General features: G+C 43.1%; 1 protein-coding gene across 2 annotated transcripts in view; it reads right to left on the bottom strand.

Moving 5' to 3' along the window:
- Window positions 1-21,058, bottom strand: part of LOC109868632 (SH2 domain-containing protein 3C) — a 124,871-nt gene that overhangs the window by 85,976 nt on the left and 17,837 nt on the right. The window contains exons 2-3 of one of the 2 annotated variants that reach the window (XM_031802934.1): window positions 18,634-19,314; window positions 14,040-14,259 (exon numbers count right to left, since the gene is read on the bottom strand). In XM_031802934.1, the coding sequence (XP_031658794.1) occupies window positions 14,040-14,259; window positions 18,634-19,314 (901 nt within the window). The remainder of the gene's footprint in view (window positions 1-14,039; window positions 14,260-18,633; window positions 19,315-21,058) is intronic. The other variant, XM_020458330.2, reaches the window with a different exon arrangement.

Raw genomic sequence — 21,058 nt, 5'->3', positions numbered from 1 at the left:
GGGCAGAACAGATGGGTTTGGCTTAGGTTGTGGACAACATTTAAACTATATTTCTTCTCCAATGTTTATTGAAAACAAATACATTTGCACAATGGGCACTTGTTGTCCCTCAGATGCATTGTTACAGTTGTTGGTCAGCTATAGTGAATTTTGACCTCAGTCAAATCAAGACATGGCATCAAGAACGAGATTTTAAAAAACTAGCTGAAACGAGCCACCTACTGTTCCCGAAATGGCAGCTTCTTGTCATAGTCGCTAGCTACACTGTATCTGGCCATTCAGAATCGCAACACGCAGACTTCTACCCAACTGAAGTGTGCACATCGTCTTCGTGGCGTCGTCAGCTAACCCGTGGCAATCTGGTTAGTATCAACAAGGGCTTTCTACAACAATAGCAACATTACCGCAGCCTGCTAGCTAGCTGACACTGACGAGACCATAAAGCACCATACATGGAAATGCATTGCCAAACAACGCCACCGCCACCTTCCGGTTTGGAGTATATGTAACAGGGCTGAGTGGCTGATGACTTCAAGGTCTTTGCTGTGTGAACACAAAAGAGACTGACTGCCGACACTCTGTTCAGAGGTGCTGAGTGCTGTTGGCAAGCAAACGTTTGACAACCTTACAGGTGTGTCTAAGCTCTTGTAGGGCTTGTGGTGGAGGCGGGGAGCTTGACTGGGAATTGTGTTTAGGCCCCACAGCGGAGCTTCATTCCACATAATAGCCCGCACGGTACTGAAGGGATACATGCGTACGTTCACAACTGTGAACTGAATTCCGATGCCTGGTGCAATTCTTTTTGCAAAAAAGCCCCTCACATACCAACAGTTTTACATACCCAAAAAATCCAAATCACTGGGCTCCTTAAATGAGACAGGCACACCGCATGTGCAGATGCAGTATCTAATTTGAGACAGTTTCACACGTGTCATCTTATCCAGAGCGACTGCGGTTAAGTGCCTTGCTCAAGGGTACATAGACAGATGTTTAACCAAGTCGACTCTGGGATTCAAACCAGAGACCTTTCGGTTACTGGCTCAACGCTCTTAACAGCTAGGCTACCTGCCGCCTGTAGGGGGAAAAATCCTGCAGCAACAGGAAATATGAATTGTTGTGTGGATTATAATTAATGGACATTTTGTCAACACGTCTTTCCTTAGTGCATATTAAGTGTGACATTTTAAAGTGGAAATTACTAACTTTAAGCATGAAACACACCAAGAATCTGACTGCCGATAGACTGCCAATAGGTATTTATCACAGTAGAAAGCCGTTCCTTCTCTTGCTATAACATCTATCTGCTGTGTACAGACCTGGTAACCGACGAACCTACATCTCATAACGTCTCCCGCTGCTGTGCCAGATCAAGTCTGCCGCTCATTTGATTACGTCACCAGTTTACCAGATGACCACCATCGGTAAAGTGAGAAAGATACTTGTTTCCTTCTTGCCTGTCATTGACTATGGCAACACATTGTACATGTATGCACCTGTAGCGTCATTTTGTATGCTGGACACTGTGTACCATGGGGCGCTGAGGTTTGTTACAAACTGAAGCGCTCAACATAAATGAATCTCCAAAACTCTCACCCATCACTGTACCCTCTATATGAGAGTGAGCTGGCCTTCTTTAGATCTTTGGAGACTAAGTCATTGGTACATTTTTACTTATAAAAGGTTATACGGACACAGCTCCCATTTTACCTGTGTACATACGGTATATTGTCAAGCAAACTAATGACAAATATCGCCTAGACTCACAGGCATGAGTGCAATTGTGTTTTATGTTGTAAATGTTTGAAACTGAGTGTGCTGCTATTTTGGCCAGGTCTCTTGCAAAAGGAATTTTAATCTTAATGAGTAAAATGAGAAAAAAGAAGAAACCCGCACACTGTTCTTGATAGTAACACTGCTCTTGATAGTAACACTGTTCTTGATAGTAACACTGTTCTTGATAGTAACACTGTTCTTGATAGTAACACTGTTCTTGATAGTAACACTGTTCTTGATAGTAACACTGTTCTTGATAGTAACACTGCTCTTGATAGTAACACTGTTCTTGATAGTAACACTGTTCTTGATAGTAACACTGTTCTTGATAGTAACACTGTTCTTGATAGTAACACTGCTCTTTAACAAGCTTTACGCATCGGCCTCACAGCCTTGGTCAGAGCTTTTGTGATTACATGTTTTGTTTTTTTACACTTATGTAGCCACACACACATCCGTTCCGAATGGGGTTTGGAGTCGAGGGAAAACAAGTAAGTGCTACCAAATATAACAATATACATTTAATAAATATTCTCGTAAAGTGTGTACATAAAACGTATTAAACACGTCTGTAAAACCACAATGAGGACATCGGCCTACCAAGCAAGTTTTCATAAATCAATGGGCAAGACAAAAACAGGGCATAATTCATATTCACATTTACAACATAACATGCATGGCCATTTCATCATTAAGACCTTTAGGAAATAATGTCTAAAAAATCAAAATCCCAAAACTCTCTTTTGCTCAGAGTATTATTTCTATCACCTCCCTTGTCTGACATCTTAACTTTCTCTATGCCACAAAATCTAAAAAATAAATGTATAAAAAGGTAGAAATGTCATGTTTTAGGTCATTAAAATGTACTGCGACTGGATAATCCCTGTCGTTTCTCCTGATTGAACTTTTATGTTCACTAATTCTGTTTGAGAGAACGAGAGGTTTTAACTACATACACTCTAAAAAAATGAGGGGTTCAACAAGGGTTCTTCTAAGAACCTCAAAAGTTATTTGAAGAACCTTAGGGTTCTTGGCACTGAAAATTGCCCCCAAAAGGTTCTTCCAAGAACCCTATAGGATTTGGGGTTCATTGAGGAACCTCCTTAGTTGATGGGGGTTCTTGCAGGAACCGAACTGCCCAACAGAAACATTGGGATTTGAATTTGAAAAGACAGGTCACTAAAATGAAAAATGTAAAGATCAACTCAATTTAAGGTAAGGTTTGTCCCTTGTATGATCTATATCATTTGATATATCAATTGATATTGTTTTATGATCATACCGTCTATCTTTTCATATTTCTGCAAATCTTTCTAAAACAGAAAATGGACACAATTCAATGGATATCAATAAACAAAGAGTTAAGAAAATGTAGGCTATAAGAACATGTTGAAGGCTAGCTGTATTGGGTGCAGATGACTGAACTGAAACGTTTTGTGTCTGTAGGTATACAGATGAGACATTCAAAGGTACAGTGCCTTGCGAAAGTATTCGGCCCCCTTGAACTTTGCGACCTTTTGCCACATTTCAGGCTTCAAACATAAAGATATAAAACTGTATTTCTTTGTGAAGAATCAACAACAAGTGGGACACAATCATGAAGTGGAACGACATTTATTGGATATTTCAAACTTTTTTAACAAATCAAAAACAGAAAAATTGGGCGTGCAAAATTATTCAGCCCCTTTACTTTCAGTGCAGCAAACTCTCTCCAGAAGTTCAGTGAGGATCTCTGAATAATCCAATCTAGACCTAAATGACTAATGATGATAAATACAATCCACCTGTGTGTAATCAAGTCTCCGTATAAATGCACCTGCACTGTGATAGTCTCAGAGGTCCGTTAAAAGCACAGAGAGCATCATGAAGAACAAGGAACACACCAGGCAGGTCCGAGATACTGTTGTGAAGAAGTTTAAAGCCGGATTTGGATACAAAAAGATTACCCAAGCTTTAAACATCCCAAGGAGCACTGTGCAAGCGATAATATTGAAATGGAAGGAGTATCAGACCACTGCAAATCTACCAAGACCTGGCCGTCCCTCTAAACTTTCAGCTCATACAAGGAGAAGACTGATCAGAGATGCAGCCAAGAGGCCCATGATCACTCTGGATGAACTGCAGAGATCTACAGCTGAGGTGGGAGAATATTCTATATTTTATATCTTTATGTTTGAAGCCTGAAATCTGGCAAAAGGTCGCAAAGTTCAAGGGGGCCGAATACTTTCGCAAGGCACTGTATGTCAATTGGTATTGGTATGTCATGCAGATCACATTTAGCATCCCTCTTCAATGAATATCCCATAGGCCTCCTTATGGACAAGGTAAGTGTATGAAAACCATTATCAAAACAGTTTTTTAAATTCACATTTACCAACAAACCAAGGTATGAACACTGTTGTGTGCATGTTTTGTTAATCATCTATGTAATAACTATTTTTTTGGGATTCACAGACTTCACCCTCCCTACACCTGTGATGAATATAACAGGAAACATGTTTGATCACCATGCACTTTAAAAAATTCATTCTGCCTATGGATAACATCAACACATTAATGTCAACACGCCAGAGGATATACACATGGGACTTGGGATTCTGCTGGGAGTTTACCTCATTTGTTGTTTTTTTTATATTCTGCTTTGTCACCCACAGTTTCAATTTGAAGAACCCCTGAAGGATACTCCAGGAACCTTTTCTTTTTAGAGTGTAGCATAACGTGGTGACCTGCCCTTGACCTGTCCTTTTTCCTTCCCCCTGTTCTAGTAATAAATGTTTGTTACTTCGACAGTCTTCCTCAGTCTTTTAATCTGGTCTCCATACACATAGTATTCTTTGCTGTTAACCAAGTCTGTTCATGTTTGTGGTTTAGCTCAGAATAAGGCCTTTTCATCACGCTGCCTGGATATAATAAGAATTAATAGGGGTACTGGGGAGAGAAGGCATGCTGTTGGAGCCAACTGGCACACAAACACAGCAGCACAGTCAGGCTATTCAAAAGGTTTTGACTAAGGTCTATGAACTGATCAATTCACCCCCCCCCCCCCCCCACGCATTACTCTGAACTTTATGAAATGTTGCTTATCCCATGAACTGTATCCACGTGTCATTTCTTGTATTGTCAGTGCCACTAGCACTGCACTGTGTCCGAATGGCTTTGTCACATGCACCGACTACAACGGGTGTAGACCTTACAGTGAAATGCTGACTTACAAGCCCATAAACAATAGTTTTAATAAAAATTTTTTTTTAAAGTAACAAATAATTAAAGGGCAACAGTAAAACAACTGGTTAGTCGAGATAAATGAGGTATTATGTACATGTAGGTAGAGTTATTAAAGTGACCATGCATAGATAATAAGAGTAGCAGCAGTGTAGAGGGGGAATACGTTGTCTCTCTGAAGAACACTGTGTGGGATCCATTTGTTGCTGGCTGTGGTTGCAATTTCACTTTGCAATAAACTCTGCTTCCACTGGTTAGGTAGCAGGTTGTAAGGTGCTGGTGTGTTGGGTAACAGAGGTGCAGGTGCTTGCTGTGATGTTACCCTCATGCTGCTGGTGCTATGCCCTGGCTCTTTTCGATCTTGTTGGTTAGCAGGCGGAGTGGGGGATGGGCGGTTAATACATTTGATGCTAGGCTCCTCAACCTCAGTGGTTGGGGCTGGTCGCTGAGCTTGGCATCGCTCTTGACATGGTGGTCCTCGGTTGTTTTTGCTCTTGGCGGTGCCCACCTATTTTCTGGCTGATCAAAGCTTAGCCAACTAGCTATAATTGTTCAGCGCGCCACTACCAAAACCTAACTGAACTAGTAACCATTAGCTAGCCTATTATCAGCTGTAGCTGTCTGCAAAAGTGAGCAACATTTCCCTTCTCTGTCAGACAAAACCCTGCCCTGAGATCCCATGAGCTTCCTAAACAAGTTAATTGCCCAATCAGAATGCATTTTAACTACTAAATATTACATTATTACACCACCACCCCCCTCCCTCACCCCTCAGATCATGAGTGCACACCCGTCATATAGTCTGCGTTACTGGCAGAGCTACATTGGCAAAACCGGGCAGGTTAATTCATATACTATTTATTTTGTTTATGGGGAAACAAAACTGGGGGGAGGTCTATGCTCGGCTTTGCCACTCCATAGAGCCAGCACTCTGTTTACTGTCATGACACAGCGCAGCGGAGAAAGATTTTGCGCAAATTTGTCACTCAATCATGTGAACTTTATTGCTATTCTTATACAGGGACAACTAAAACTGAGGGGGCACAAGCCCCCTTTTGCCCCCTCGTGGATCCAGGCCCGTTAAGAAGGCTTGATTGTGTTAAACAGACAACGGCAATGCCTCAAAATGGCCTATGCCTGGGACTTATCATTAAATTCATCCCTGCACACACACACCCTGTGTAACACAATCCATGTAGTAAATCACAGCACTATCACGCATCAGACATGGAAGTTGAGTAGACTATAACCAGTGAAAAGTCACTGGGACAAGTTCCAGACCCCTCAGAGCCTGATAGACACAGCATGACAGCCAGACTATCACCCAGGCCTGCCCCCAACCCATTTCCTCTCTCACATAGTGTCAGTGACATCCTCACATTTACACACGTACGCACACACCAAAAATACCCTTAAGGAGCAGAGATTGATTCTGACAATAAGGGGGCTCTCTGTGTCAAGGCTAATGATAAAACAATTCGCTCAACAGCCTTGCATTAGACTCACTAGACCAGTGGTTCCCAAACTTTGTATGGTCCCGTACCCATGCAAACATTCCACCTCCAGCTGCATACCCCCTCTAGCACCAGGGTCATCTGTACCCCCTCTAGCACCAGGGTCAGCTGTGTACCCCCTCTAGCACCAGGGTCAGCTGTGTACCCCCTCTAGCACCAGGAGCACACTCCCAAATGTTGTTTTTTGCCATCATTGTAAGCCTGCAACACACTATACAATACATTTAGTAAACATAAGAATGAGTGAGTTTGTCACAACCCGGCTTGTGGGAAGTGACAAAGAGCTCTTATAGGACCAGGGCACAAATAATAATAATCAATATTTTTGCTCTTTATTTTCTAGCACAGACTGGAATATGTTCCAGGATTCATCCAATGGCATTGAGTATACCACCTCAGTCATCAGCTTCATCAATAAGTGCATCGATAACCGTACATAAATATTCCAACCAGAAACCATGGATTACAGGCAACAGCGGGACACTAATAAGAAATCGGACTCCCGATTATTTATTTATTTTATCTTTATCTAACCAGGTAGGCAAGTTGAGAACAAGTTCTCATTTACAATTGCGACCTGGCCAAGATAAAGCAAAGCAGTTCGACAGATACAACGACAGAGTTACACATGGAGTAAAACAAACATACAGTATAAACAAGTCTATATACAATGTGAGCAAATGAGGTGAGAAGGGAGGTTAAGGCAAAAAAGGACATGGTGGCAAAGTAAATACAATATAGCAAGTAAAACACTGGAATGGTAGTTTTGCAATGGAAGAATGTGCAAAGTAGAAATAAAAATAAGGGGGTGCAAAGGAGCAAAATAAATACATTAATTAAATACAGTTGGGAAAGTGGTAGTTGTTTGGGCTAAATTATAGGTGGGCTATGTACAGGTGCAGTAATCTGTGAGCTGCTCTGACAGTTGGTGCTTAAAGCTAGTGAGGGAGATAAGTGTTTCCAGTTTCAGATATTTTTGTAGTTCGTTCCAGTCATTGGCAGCAGAGAACTGGAAGGAGAGGCGGCCAAAGAAAGAATTGGTTTTGGGGGTGACTAGAGAGTATACCTGCTGGAGCGTGTGCTACAGGTGGGAGATGCTATGGTGACCAGCGAGCTGAGATAAGGGGGGACTTTACCTAGCAGGGTCTTGTAGATGACATGGAGCCAGTGGGTTTGGCGACGAGTATGAAGCGAGGGCCAGCCAACGAGAGCGTACAGGTCGCAATGGTGGGTAGTATATGGGGCTTTGGTGACAAAACGGATTGCACTGTGATAGACTGCATCCAATTTGTTGAGTAGGGTATTGGAGGCTATTTTGTAAATGACATCGCCAAAGTCGAGGATTGGTAGGATGGTCAGTTTTACAAGGGTATGTTTGGCAGCATGAGTGAAGGATGCTTTGTTGCGAAATAGGAAGCCAATTCTAGATTTAACTTTGGATTGGAGATGTTTGATATGGGTCTGGAAGGAGAGTTTACAGTCTAACCAGACACCTAAGTATTTGTAGTTGTCCACGTATTCTAAGTCAGAGCCGTCCAGAGTAGTGATGTTGGACAGGCGGGTAGGTGCAGGTAGCGATCGGTTGAAGAGCATGCATTTAGTTTTACTTGTATTTAAGAGCAATTGGAGGCCACGGAAGGAGAGTTGTATGGCATTGAAGCTTGCCTGGAGGACTGTTAACAGTGTTCAAAGAAGGGCCGGAAGTATACAGAATGGTGTCGTCTGCGTAGAGGTGGATCAGAGACTCACCAGCACCAAGAGCGACCTCATTGATGTATACAGAGAAGAGAGTCGGTCCAAGAATTGAACCCTGTGGCACCCCCATAGAGACTGCCAGAGGTCCGGACAGCAGACCCTCCGATTTGACACACTGAACTCTATCAGAGAAGTAGTTGGTGAACCAGGCGAGGCAATCATTTGAGAAACCAAGGCTGTCGAGTCTGCCGATGAGGATGTGGTGATTGACAGAGTCGAAAGCCTTGGCCAGATCAATGAATACGGCTGCACAGTAATGTTTCTTATCGATGGCGGTTAAGATATCGTTTAGGACCTTGAGCATGGCTGAGGTGCACCCATGACCAGCTCTGAAACCAGATTGCATAGCAGAGAAGGTGCGGTGAGATTCGAAATGGTCGGTAATCTGTTTGTTGACTTGGCTTTCGAAGACCTTAGAAAGGCATGGTAGGATAGATATAGGGCTGTAGCAGTTTGGGTCAAGAGTGTCCCCCCCTTTGAAGAGGGGGATGACCGCAGCTGCTTTCCCAATCTTTGGGAATCTCAGACGACACGAGAGGTTGAACAGGCTAGTAATAGGGGTGGCAACAATTTCTGCAGATAATTTTAGAAAGAAAGGGTCCAGATTGTCTAGCCCGGCTGATTTGTAGGGGTCCAGATTTTGCAGCTCTTTCAGAACATCAGCTGAATGGATTTGGGAGAAGGAGAAATGGGGAAGGCTTGGGCGAGTTGCTGTTGGGGGTGCAGTGCTGTTGACCGGGGTAGGAGTAGCCAGGTGGAAAGCATGGCCAGCCGTAGAAAAATGCTTATTGAAATTCTCAATTATGGTGGATTTATCAGTGGTGACAGTGTTTCCTATCTTCAGTGCAGTGGGCAGCTGGGAGGAGGTGTTCTTATTCTCCATGGACTTTACAGTGTCCCAGAACCTTTTTGAGTTAGTGTTGCAGGAAGCAAATTTCTGCTTGAAAAAGCTAGCCTTGGCTTTTCTAACTGCCTGTGTATACTGGTTTCTAGCTTCCCTGAACAGCTGCATATCACGGGGGCTGTTCGATGCTAATGCAGAACGCCATAGGATGTTTTTGTTGGTTAAGGGCAGTCAGGTCTGGGGAGAACCAAGGGCTATATCTGTTCCTGGTTCTAAATTTCTTGAATGGGGCATGTTTATTTAAGATGGTTAGATGAACCAGGCGGCAGGGTAGCCTAGTGGTTAGAGCGTTGGACTAGTAACCGAAAGGTTGCAAGTTCGAATCCCCGAGCTGACAAGGTACAAATCTGTCGTTCTGCTCCTGAACAGGCAGTTAACCCACTGTTCCTAGGCCGTCATTGAAAATAAAAATTTGTTCTTAACTGACTTGCCTGGTTAAATAAATAAAAATAAAAAAAATGTTGGGAGATTAGGCCTGGCTTGCAGTCGGTATTCCAATTCATCCCAAAGGTGTTCGATGGGGTGTGTGCAGGCCAGTCAAGTTCTTCCACACCAATCTAGACATTTTAAATATTAATTAATTATATTTAAATATAAAAAATAAATCATCTTACATAAAAAAACGTATTTGTGAATCAATCATTTTGCTATTTATTCAACCATCTTACATATAAAACCTTATTTGTTCATCGAAAATAGTGAATAACTCACCACAGGTTAATGAGAAGGGTGTGAATAACTCACCACAGGTTAATGAGAAGGGTGTGAATAACTCACCACAGGTTAATGAGAAGGGTGTGAATAACTCACCACAGGTTAATGAGAAGGGTGTGAATAACTCACCACAGGTTAATGAGAAGGGTGTGAATAACTCACCACAGGTTAATGAGAAGGGTGTGAATAACTCACCACAGGTTAATGAGAAGGGTGTGAATAACTCACCACAGGTTAATGAGAAGGGTGTGAATAACTCACCACAGGTTAATGAGAAGGGTGTGCTTGACAGGATGCAGAACTCTGCAATGTTGGGTTGTGTTGGAGTGTCTCAGTTTTAAATAATTTCACACAGTCTGTGCCTTTATTTAGTTTTCATGCTAGTGAGGGCCGAGAATCCATTAACACATAGGTACGTGGTTGCAAAAGGCATCAGTGTCTTAACTAGAGGTCGACCGATTAATCGGAATGGACGATTAATTGTGGACGATTTCAAGTTTTCATAACAATCGGAAATCTGTATTTTTGGGGTGCCGATTTTGCCTATTTTTTTATTTATTTTTTATACCTTTATTTGACTAGGCAACTCAGTTAAGAACACATTCTTATTTTCAATGATGGCCTAGGAACGATGGGTTAACTGCCTTGTTCAGGGGCAGAATGACAGATATTCACCTTGTAAGCTCGGGGGATCTAATCTTGCAACCTTAAAGTTAACTAGTCCAACGCTCTAACCACCTGCCTCTCATTGCACTCCACGAGGAGCCTGCTTGTTACGCAAATGCAGTAGAAGCCAAGGTAAGTTGCTAGCTAGCATTAAACTTATCTTATAAAAAACAATCAATCATAATCACTAGTTATAACTACACATGGTTGATATTACTAGTTTATCTAGTGTCCTGCGTTGCATATAATCGATGCAACGCTGGGGGATGATTTAACAAAAGCGCATTTGCAAAAAAAGCACAATTGTTGGACGACTGTACCTAACCATAAACACCAATGCCTTTCTTAAAATCAATACACAGAAGTATATATTTTTAAACCTGCATATTTAGCTAAAAGAAATCCAGGTTAGCAGGCAATATAACCAGGTGAAATTGTGTCATTTCTCTTGCGCTCATTGCACGCAGGGTATATGCAACATTTTGGGCAGCCTGGCTCATTGCGAACTAATTTGCCAGAATTTTACGTACATATGACATACATTGAAGGTTGTGAAAATGTAACAAGAATATTTAGACTTAGCCACCCGTTAGATAAAATACCGAACAGTTCCGTATTTCACTGAAATAAACGTTTTGTTTTTGAAATGATAGTTTCCAGATTCTACCATATTAATGACCAAAGGCTCGTATTTCTGTGTGTTATTATGTTATAATTAAGTCTATGATTTGATAGAGCAGTCTGACTGAGCGATGGTAGGCAGCAGCAGGCTCGTAAGCATTCATACAAACAGCACTTTCGATCATTTTGCCAGCAGCTCTTTGCAAGCACAGTGTTTATGACTTCAAGCCTATCAGCATAATGGCTGGTGTAACCGATGTGAAATGGTTCGTCCCTCGAAGAGAGGGACGGAAGCTATACTGGCAATACTAAAGTGCCTATAAGAACATCCAATAGTAAAAGGTATATGAAATACAAATGGTATAGAGAGAAATAGTCCTAATACTACAACCTAAAACTTCTTACCTGGGAATATTGAAGACTCCTGGTAAAGGAACCACCAACTTTCATATGTTCTGAGCAAGGAACTTAAACGTTAGCTTTCTTACATGGCATATATTGCACTTTTACTTCTCCAACACTGTTTTTGCATTATCTAAACCAAATGGATGTTTCATTATTTATTTGAGGCTAAATGGATTTTTATTCTATTATATTAAGTTAAAATAAGTGTTCATTCGGTATTGTTGTAATTGTCATTATTGCAAATAAATAAAGAATTGGCAGATTAATCGGTATCGGCTTTTTGGTCCTCCGATAATCTGTATCGGCAGTGAAAAATCATAACCGGTCGACCTCTAGTCTTAACAGCGCGATTTGCCAAGGCAAGATACTCTGAGCGCAGTCCAATCCAGAAATCTGGCAGTTGCTTTTGATTAAATTCTATTTTCACATAACCGCTTGTTGCAATTTCGACGAGGCTCACTTTTTCAAAGTCCACAGTAAGTGGACTGTAAGCAGGGGGCATGGCAGGGATAATGAACTCAGTTGTTTGTGTCATCCGTTTCGGCAAAGTGCTCAGGTGCTTCGCTATATCACATTTGACATTGTCCGTAAGTTTGAGTTTATTTGCACACAAAAAATCATACAATGATGGTCAGACCTGTGTGTTGTCCTTGTTAATGCAGACAGAAGAGCTCCAACTTCTTAATCATAGCCTCAATTTTGTGCCACGCATTGAATATAGTTGCGGAAAGCCCCTGTTATCCTAGATTCAGATCATTCAGGTGAGAAAAAACATCACCCAGATTGGCTCGTCATCATACAAGTTGTCAGACAAGTGAACCTTATGGTCAGTAAAGAGAACGTTAAGCTCCTCTCTCAAAGTGACAATACTTTGCCCCTTGATAACCAGCGCACTTCTGTATGTTGTAAAAGCGTTACATGGTCGCTGCCCATATCATTGCATAATGCAGAAAATACATGAGAGTTCAGGGGCCTTGCTTTAATAAAGTTAACAATTTTCACTGTTGTGTCCAAAAACGTCTTTCAAGCAGTCAGGCATTCCCTTGGCAGCAAGAGCCTCTCAGTGTACCCAAGTGGCTTCGGGAGAAACTGTTGCACGCGCGACACCACTCCACTATGTCTCCCTGTCATGGCTTTTGTGCCATCAGTAAAAGATACCAAAGAAGAGCAGCAACGTTTGGCTATATCCCCAAAATGTCCATTTATTTGGCGCGTTTGATTCAGAAAATACACCGGTTCCAACTCGCCCAACATGACTACAAAGTATCTAATAAGTTACCTGTAAACTTGGTCCAAACATTTCAAACAACGTTCCTAATCCAAACTTAGGTATCCTAAAACGTAAATAATCGATCAAATTTAAGACGGGATAAACTATGTTCAATACCGGACGAAAACAAAATGAAGCGCTTTCCAGGTTGCGCGCACCAAAAGACTTGAGTCCACCTGGAGTGACACATGCAAAGAACAGGGCTACTTTTTCATTTCTCAAAAGAAAAACATCACAATTTCTAAAAACTGTTGACATCTGAAGCCATAGAAACTGCAAGCAGATTCCTATTAAAAAGGGCTTACCATGGAAAAGTTATGGAAAACAGATTGACCTCAAAATTGTTTGCCTGCCAAATCAGTTCTGTTATACTCACAGGCATTATCAAACAGTTTTGGAAACTTCAGTGTGTTTTCTATCCAAATCTACTAATAATATGCATATCCTAGCTTCTGAGCCTGAGTAACAGGCAGTTTACATTGGGCTTTTCATCCGGACGTGAAAATACTTCCCCCCCCTAAGACGTTTTAACTATGTAACAGCTTTCTTGTGGTGAAAGAGAGTCGGACCAAAATGCAGCGTTGTGGTGATTCATGTTTGTTTAATAAAGGAAAACCTATACATGAAAAAACGACCAACATAATGACAATGTGAAAACAGAAACAGTCCTATCTGGTGCAAACACAGAGACAGGAACAATCACCCACAAACACACAGTGAAACACAGGCTACCTAAATATGGTTCCCAATCAGAGACAATGACTAACACCTGCCTCTGATTGAGAACCATATCAGGCCAGACATAGAAATAGACAAACTAGACATGTAACAGAATGCCCACTCAGCTCACACCCTGACCAACCAAAACATAGAAACATACAAAGAAAACTATGGTCAGGGTGTGACAAATTAATGTTATTTTTGGCAGTGAAACGAGGCTACTCAGGCAAGAGAAACTCACCTAAATGTATAGCCCCATTGGAAAATATAAAATTGACTGTTTGAAAATGTACATTTTTGGGGGGGGGGCATACACCCAACGGCATTGCACGTACCCCAGATAATAGAGTTCTATATATTTGATCTACACAAGAGATAGACAGTAATCAATTAGGAATCAGTAGTCAGCTGTAATAGTTTTTCCACATCCAAAATGGCAGTTATGGTTGACATTCAATAAAATAATAAACCTCACCTGTCCACAGGTTTAACAGCCTGGCTTTCCCTCTGAAGGCCCTCTCCCAGGTCTCTATCAGTAGAACCACTGGAGGCCCTCTCAGGCAGGGGGCTGGAGTTACTGTCTGTACCCAGGTTATCGGCTCTCTTCATGGGGAGGCCCTCCTCGATCTGATGGGTGACAAGGGTCCCAGGCTGCTGCAAGGTTTTCTTTAGAAGCTTGGGGGTTGGAGGTGGCTCTGTGTGGATAGTTTAGTTTATTAGGATCCCCATTAGCTACTGCAAGTGCAGATACTCTTCCTGGGGTCCACATAAAACGTACAATTACATGACAAAGTACAAAACAAGAACATAAGATTTTACATTAAATCCTAAATAAAAGTTGTATATTGGTAAGACACCGAGAGACAACAAAAATACTATTTTAACACTATTCATATACACTAAACAAAAATATAAATGCAACAAGCAACAATTTCAAAGATTTTACTGAGTTACAGGAAATCAGTAAATTAATTAGGCCTTTTATCTAGGGATTTCACATGACTGGGAATACAGATATGCATCTGTTATTCTAACATCCGTGATGCATATAAGGCCCTCCCCCGCCCTCCTTTCGGAAAAGCTGACCATGACTCCATTTTGTTGCTCCCAGCCTATAGACAGAAACTTAAACAGGAAACACCCGCGCTCAGGTTTGTTCAACGCTGGTCCGACCAATCGGATTCCACGCTTCAAGATTGCTTCAATCACGTGGACTGGGATATGTTCCGCATTGCATCGAACAACAACATTGATGAATATGCTGATTCGGTGAGCGAGTTTATTAGCAAGTGCATCGGTGATGTTGTACCCACAGCGTCAATTAAAATATTCCCCAACCAGAAACCGTGGATTGATGGCAGCATTCGCGCAAAACTGAAAGCACGAACCACTGCTTTTTATCAGGGCAAGGTGACCAGAAACATGACCGAATACAAACAGTGTAGCTATTCCCTCCGCAGGGCAATCAAACAAGCTAAGCGTCAGTATAGAGACAAAGTAGAGTCGTAATTCAGCGGCTCAGACATGAGAGGTATGTGGCAGGGTCTACAGTCAATCACAGACTACTAAAGAAAAACCAGCCCCATCGCGGACCACGATGTCGTGCTCCCAGACTGTTGATGGAATTTATATGAATGACTAGAATATTCCACCCTGAAGCCATATAATCGTATGGAATTTATTAGAATTACGTATAACCATAGTCTGTACAATATGTCTATAATAGTTTCTTAAAAACAGACCAGAATGTTCTCTGAGCAAGATTCAGTGCCGACCTTGGCTGGGGCCACTGAGAGTACTTCCCAGAGTCTCCCTATCTTGAGGGAGGAGGGGGAGTAAATCTCACGGAATCCCCTAATCTTTGTCGGCTTGGTAGCAGGAAATGTGTGTGCGTCTGTTAGTGTGAATGGGTGTGGGTGAGAAGCCAGTATAAAATGAATTGTCTTGTACAACAGAGCAGGGCGCTCTCGTAAATAAACTTTCTGACTATCGTAGCTGGGCTTCCGTCTGATTCATTTCAACCAGTTTCTTACAAATTCTGGGTTTCAGGCTGAGTAGTGAATTGGGTTTATGAACATTGAGAACAGAATTCTCGTATCACAGACAGACAAAACAACTTCTTTGCTCGCTTTGAGGACAAGACAGTGCCACTTGACATGCGTGCTCTCCTTCACTGCAGCCAATATGAGAAACTTTTAAATGCAAGGCTGCAGGCCCAGACGGCATCCCCAGCCGCATCATCAGAGCATGCGCAGACCAGCTGGCTGGTGTGTTTTATGGACATAGTCAATCAATCCTTATCCCAGTCTGCTGTTCCCACATGCTTCAAGAGGGCCACCATTGTTCCTGTTCCCAAGAAAGCTAAGGTAACTGAGCTAAATGACTACCGCCCCGTAGCACTCACTTCCGTCATCATGAATTGCTTTGAGAGACTAGTCAAGGACCATATCACCTCCACCCTACCTGACATCCTAGACTCACTCCAAGTTGCTTACCGCCCCAATAGGTCCACAGACGACGCAATCACACTGCCCTAACCCATCTGGACAACCATAGTACCCTCCAAACTCGTCATTAAGCTCGAGACCCTGGATCTCGACCCCACCCTGTGCAACTGGGTCCTGGACTTCCTGACGGGCCGCCCCCAGGTGGTGAGGGTAGGTAACAACATCTCCACCCCGCTGATCCTCAACACTGGGGCACCACAAGGGTGCGTTCTCAGCCCTCTCCTGTACTCCCTGTTCACCCACGACTGCGTGGGCATGCACACCTCCAACTCAAGCATCAAGTTTGCAGACGACACTACAGTGGTAGGCTTGATTACCAACAACGATGAGACGGCCTACAGGGAGAAGGTGAGGGCTCTCGGAGTGTGGTGTCAGGAAAATAACCTCACACTCAACGTCAACAAAACAGATGATCGTGGACTTCAGGAAACAGCAGACGGAGCAGCCCCCTATCCACATCGAGGGGACAGTAGTGGAGAGGGTGGAACGTTTTAAATTTCTCGCTGTACACATCACAGACAAACTAAAATGGTCCACCCACACAGACAACGTGGTGTGGGTGGCTGAAGGAGGCTGAAGATATTTGGCTTGTCACCAAAAACACTCACACTTTTACACAATCAAGAGAATCCTGTCGGGCTGTATCACCGCCTGGTACGGCAACTGCTCCGCCCATAACCGTAAGGCTCTCCAGAGGGTAGTGAGGTCTGCACAACGCATCACCGGGGGCAAACTATCTGCCCTCCAGGACACCTACACCACCCGATGTCACAGGAAGGCCATAAAGATCATCAAGGACAACAACCCCCCGAGCCACTGCCTGTTCACCCCGCTATCATCCAGAAGGTGAGGTCAGTACAGGTGCATCAAAGCGGAGACCGAGAGACTGAAAAACAGCTTCTATCTCAAGGCCATCAGACTGTTAAACAGCCATCACTAACATTGAGTGGCTGCTGCCAACATATTTACTCATCTCTAGCCACTTTAATAATGGAAAAATTGATGTAATAAATGTATCACTAGTCACTTTAAACAATGCCACTTTATATAATGTTTACATACCCTACATTACTCATCTCATATGTATATACTGTACTTTATACCATCTACTGCATCTTGCCTATGCCGTTCGGCCATCGCTCATTCATATATTTTTATTTATTCTTATTCATTCCTTTACACTTGTGTGTATAAGGCAGTTGTTGTGAAATTTTTAGGTTAGATGACTTGTTAGATATTACTGCATGGTCGGAACTAGAAGCACAAGCATTTCACTACACTCGCATTAACATCTGCTAACCTTGTGTATGTGACAAATTCCATTTTATTTGGTCATTATGGCCAGAGTACATCACTGGGGCCAAGCTTCCTGCCATCCGGGACCTCTATTCCAGGCAGTGTCAGAGGAAGGCCCTAAAAATTGTCAAAGACTCCAACCACCCTAGTCATAGACTGTTCTCTCTGCTACCGCACGGCAAGCGGTACCGGAGCGCCAAGTCTACCCCCAAGCCCTAAGACTCCTGAACATCTAATCAAATTTCTACCCAGACTATTTGCATTGCCCCCCTCTTTTATGCTGCTGCTACTCTGCTTATTATCTATGCACAGTAACTTTAATAACTCTACCTACATGTACATATGACTTCAATTACCTCAACTAACCGGTGCCCTCGCACATTGACTCTGTACTGGTACCCCCTGTATATAGCCTCGCTATTGTTGTTTTACTGCTGCTCTTTAATTATTTGTTACTTTTTTGGGGGAGGGGAATTTTTCTTAACTGCATTGTTGTTGGTTAAGGGCTTGTAAGAAAGCATTTCACTAATACCTGTCGTATTCGGCGCTTACAAATTAAATTTGATTTGAAAAATACAACTTAAATTAATCAGTCATCTGAGTCAGTGCAGTATACTGTAAGTTGAGTATCCTTCCCTATATGCATGCTGAAAGTCAGTAGTTAACTTGTTCTTTGAAAAATAGCATTGTATTTTTTCAAACACAATTTTCTCCTTCAGATCACTAAGAACAGGAAAGGGTGCTTTCCTATTTTTAGTAAATAGTGGTATCCAAATGGTAGTTTAGTCTTGTCCCATCGCTGCAACTCCCGTACGGACTCGGGAGAGGCGAAAGTCGAGAGCCGTGCCTCCTCCGAAACACAACCCAGCCAAGCCACACTGCTTCTTGACACAATGCCTGCTTAACCCAGAAGTCAGCCTTCATCAATGTGTCGGGAGGAAACACCGTACACCTGGCTACCGTGTCAGTGTGCATTGCGCCCGGCCCGCCACAGGAGTGGCTAGTGCGCGATGGGACAAGAACATCCCTGCCAGACAAACCCTCCCAATCCCGGACGAGGCCAATTGTGCACCTCCCCATGGGTCTCCCGGTCATGGCCGGCTGCGACAGAACCTGGACTCGAACCAGGCTCTCTATTGGCACAGCTAGCACTGCAATGCAGTGTCTTAGACAACTGTGCCACTCGGGAGGCCCCCGGCTTATCATTATTGATGGATAACAGGTGCATGTTACAGCCCTGGCTCTATGAGACGGAATCAGACTGACCAGGAACAGTAGCAAGGTTCCTTCTAGCCCCACCAGTTGAAGCTGTATCTGAAGATGCACCCTGATCAGTGGTGAATGCGCGTTCTTTGGAGACGTCTTCACAAGTGAGCGGCGGGGCGTTAGAGGTACTAGATCCCACATCCTGAGCTGACATAAGCTGCCCTTGGTGTGGTTCTTCTTCCTCACAGTGGGCCTGTGGGTCTCCGTGTTCATTCCTATCGAGTGATCCTCCTCTGGGGATGGGAGGCAGCCCTTGGTCCCGTTGGGGCCTTGGACCAGGACCAGCCTGGGTGGATAAAAGTGAGAGAGGCTGGTCATTTCTGGAGCCAGGCCGGCTGGATTGTGCAATGAGCAGGTGTGAGCTACACACATGGTCCCCTGCCGGCCGCTGGCTCTGACTCCTGCCCAGCCTTGCCCCGGTCTTCTCCTTGATCTTCTTGGTCCCTCTCTTCCCAGAATTCCCACTCTTGTCTCTCTTCCTGAGGAGGAAGCGGGGAAAGGTGCCCATGTGGGTGTAGTTGTCGCTGGAGCTGGATGTGCATGGATGCATCACATCCATGTCGTCAAAAAACGTCTCCACAGCCCCATCAGGCTCGGCGGAGGAGGACTTGGAGTCGAATTTGTCAGACAATGAGCTGCGACGAAAGGAGAAGTTAGGGAGAATTCCAAACCACTTTAAACCTGTTGAGGGAAACAGACAGATAATGTGTCATACATTTACAGTAGTACCCTGGAATGCTCTTCAAATAAAATTCCACTCAAAAACATTTGGTATTTGCTTCATTAATCCATTGTCGATATAGTCCCAAAATGTTTTGCATGTCAGCAATCAGTTAATGTTTTAATCTCTTTTTTTAATATAGTCTGAGGTCTTTGCTTTCCTCACATTATTGGTTTTATACACGGTTTACGTGTTCTAGAATGTTTGGAACGTGACCCCCTGGGCTGGGTTGTTGGAGTGCAAGAGAAACTTCAAGCTGTTCAAAGTTAACAGTATAACATGGTCAGATTGAGAGTTGGTGGGAGAGCCAGAACAGCCTCTCGGGGTCCAGGGGAACAATACATAAACACTGGGCAGGAACGGAAAGCGCTTGTCTTAGGTGTAGGAGCTAACTCGTTCTTTTGAAACAATTATTTCAATTGAATATTGAGGAAGGTGATGTGTTAAGATAGGGGACCCAGCACTAGCAGCCTATTTAGTTGGTGTGGAGCAGCAACAGTTGAGACCGAGACAGTAGATCAAATGCAAAATAGGTGGTAGGCTATTTAGTCTATTTACAGTGCAGATGATTCTGAAGACTGTACATTTTTGTAAACACAACTCCAGATCCAAATGGCAACAATGACTTAAAGGCCCAGTGCAGTTAAATTTGATTTGCCTTTTTGTTTGATATATATTTCCACACTGAGGTAAAAATAATAGTGTGAAATTGTCAAAACGATGATAATGCCCTTTAATTGTGACCGCCTGAAATTCCTGCCTGTTTTGGTTGGATGGAGTTTTGGCCTGCATGGTGACATCGCCAGGGGGTAAATTATTTAATAGACCAATAAGAAAGAGTTTCAAACCTCTCTGCCAATAACAGCTAGTTTTCAGTTTTCCCCTCCCCACTCAGACCACTCCCAAAAAACAGGGACCCCTTTTGTGATAGCAAATTCAGAATCAAAACAACTTGAGCGAGATAAAAATAGTAATTCACAGCAAATTCTCCAGTGTTAAATCAACACTGAAAAATTGGGACCGTATGCACACTGGAACCAGTGTTAAATTAACACACTGCTTAGTTAATAAGAGTCTATTGACCCGTGCCTAAGTAACATTTTTTTTTAAACGTATCAAAATCCATCCGTTTAAACGAGAGATCTGTTTCGCATGGGCTGCGTCTCAATCCGCCTATATTGGCCCCCCATCTGCGGTGGAAAGTAGCAGAGCTACAGTGCTGTTTGTCAGACCAGGAGACATTCTGAAAATCTATCTTCTCACGAAAACGTCTGTAGCGTCCGAGCGGTTTGGCCTACTAACTAATATGACCACTCTAAGACGAGACTCTCGTGAACACGATGGTGCTCTCCGTTTTGCTATAAGAGCCCCACAAACGAATCATCCAGCATTCATACACTGTTTACCAGGGGGCAGGGCTACCGACGTTAAGGCTAATCTGAAGATGGTGCTGGCTAAAGCTAAAACTGGCGAGTATAGAGATATTGTTATCAACGTCGGCACCAACGATGTTAGGATGAAACAGTCAGAGATCACCAAGCGCAACATAGCTTCAGCGTGTAAATCATCTAGAAAGATGTGTCGGCATCGAGTAATTGTCTCTGGCCCCCTCCCAGTTAGGGGGAGTGATGAGCTCTACAGCAGAGTCTCACAACTCAATCGCTGGTTGAAAAGAGAGAATTTGTAGATAATTGGCCCTCTTTC

Source organism: Oncorhynchus kisutch, linkage group LG23 (genome assembly GCF_002021735.2).
Source record: "Oncorhynchus kisutch isolate 150728-3 linkage group LG23, Okis_V2, whole genome shotgun sequence".
Classification (NCBI taxonomy): Eukaryota; Metazoa; Chordata; class Actinopteri; order Salmoniformes; family Salmonidae; genus Oncorhynchus; species Oncorhynchus kisutch.
The sequence above is the reverse complement of the archived record's forward strand: the minus strand, read 5'-3'. Positions and strand labels throughout refer to the sequence as shown.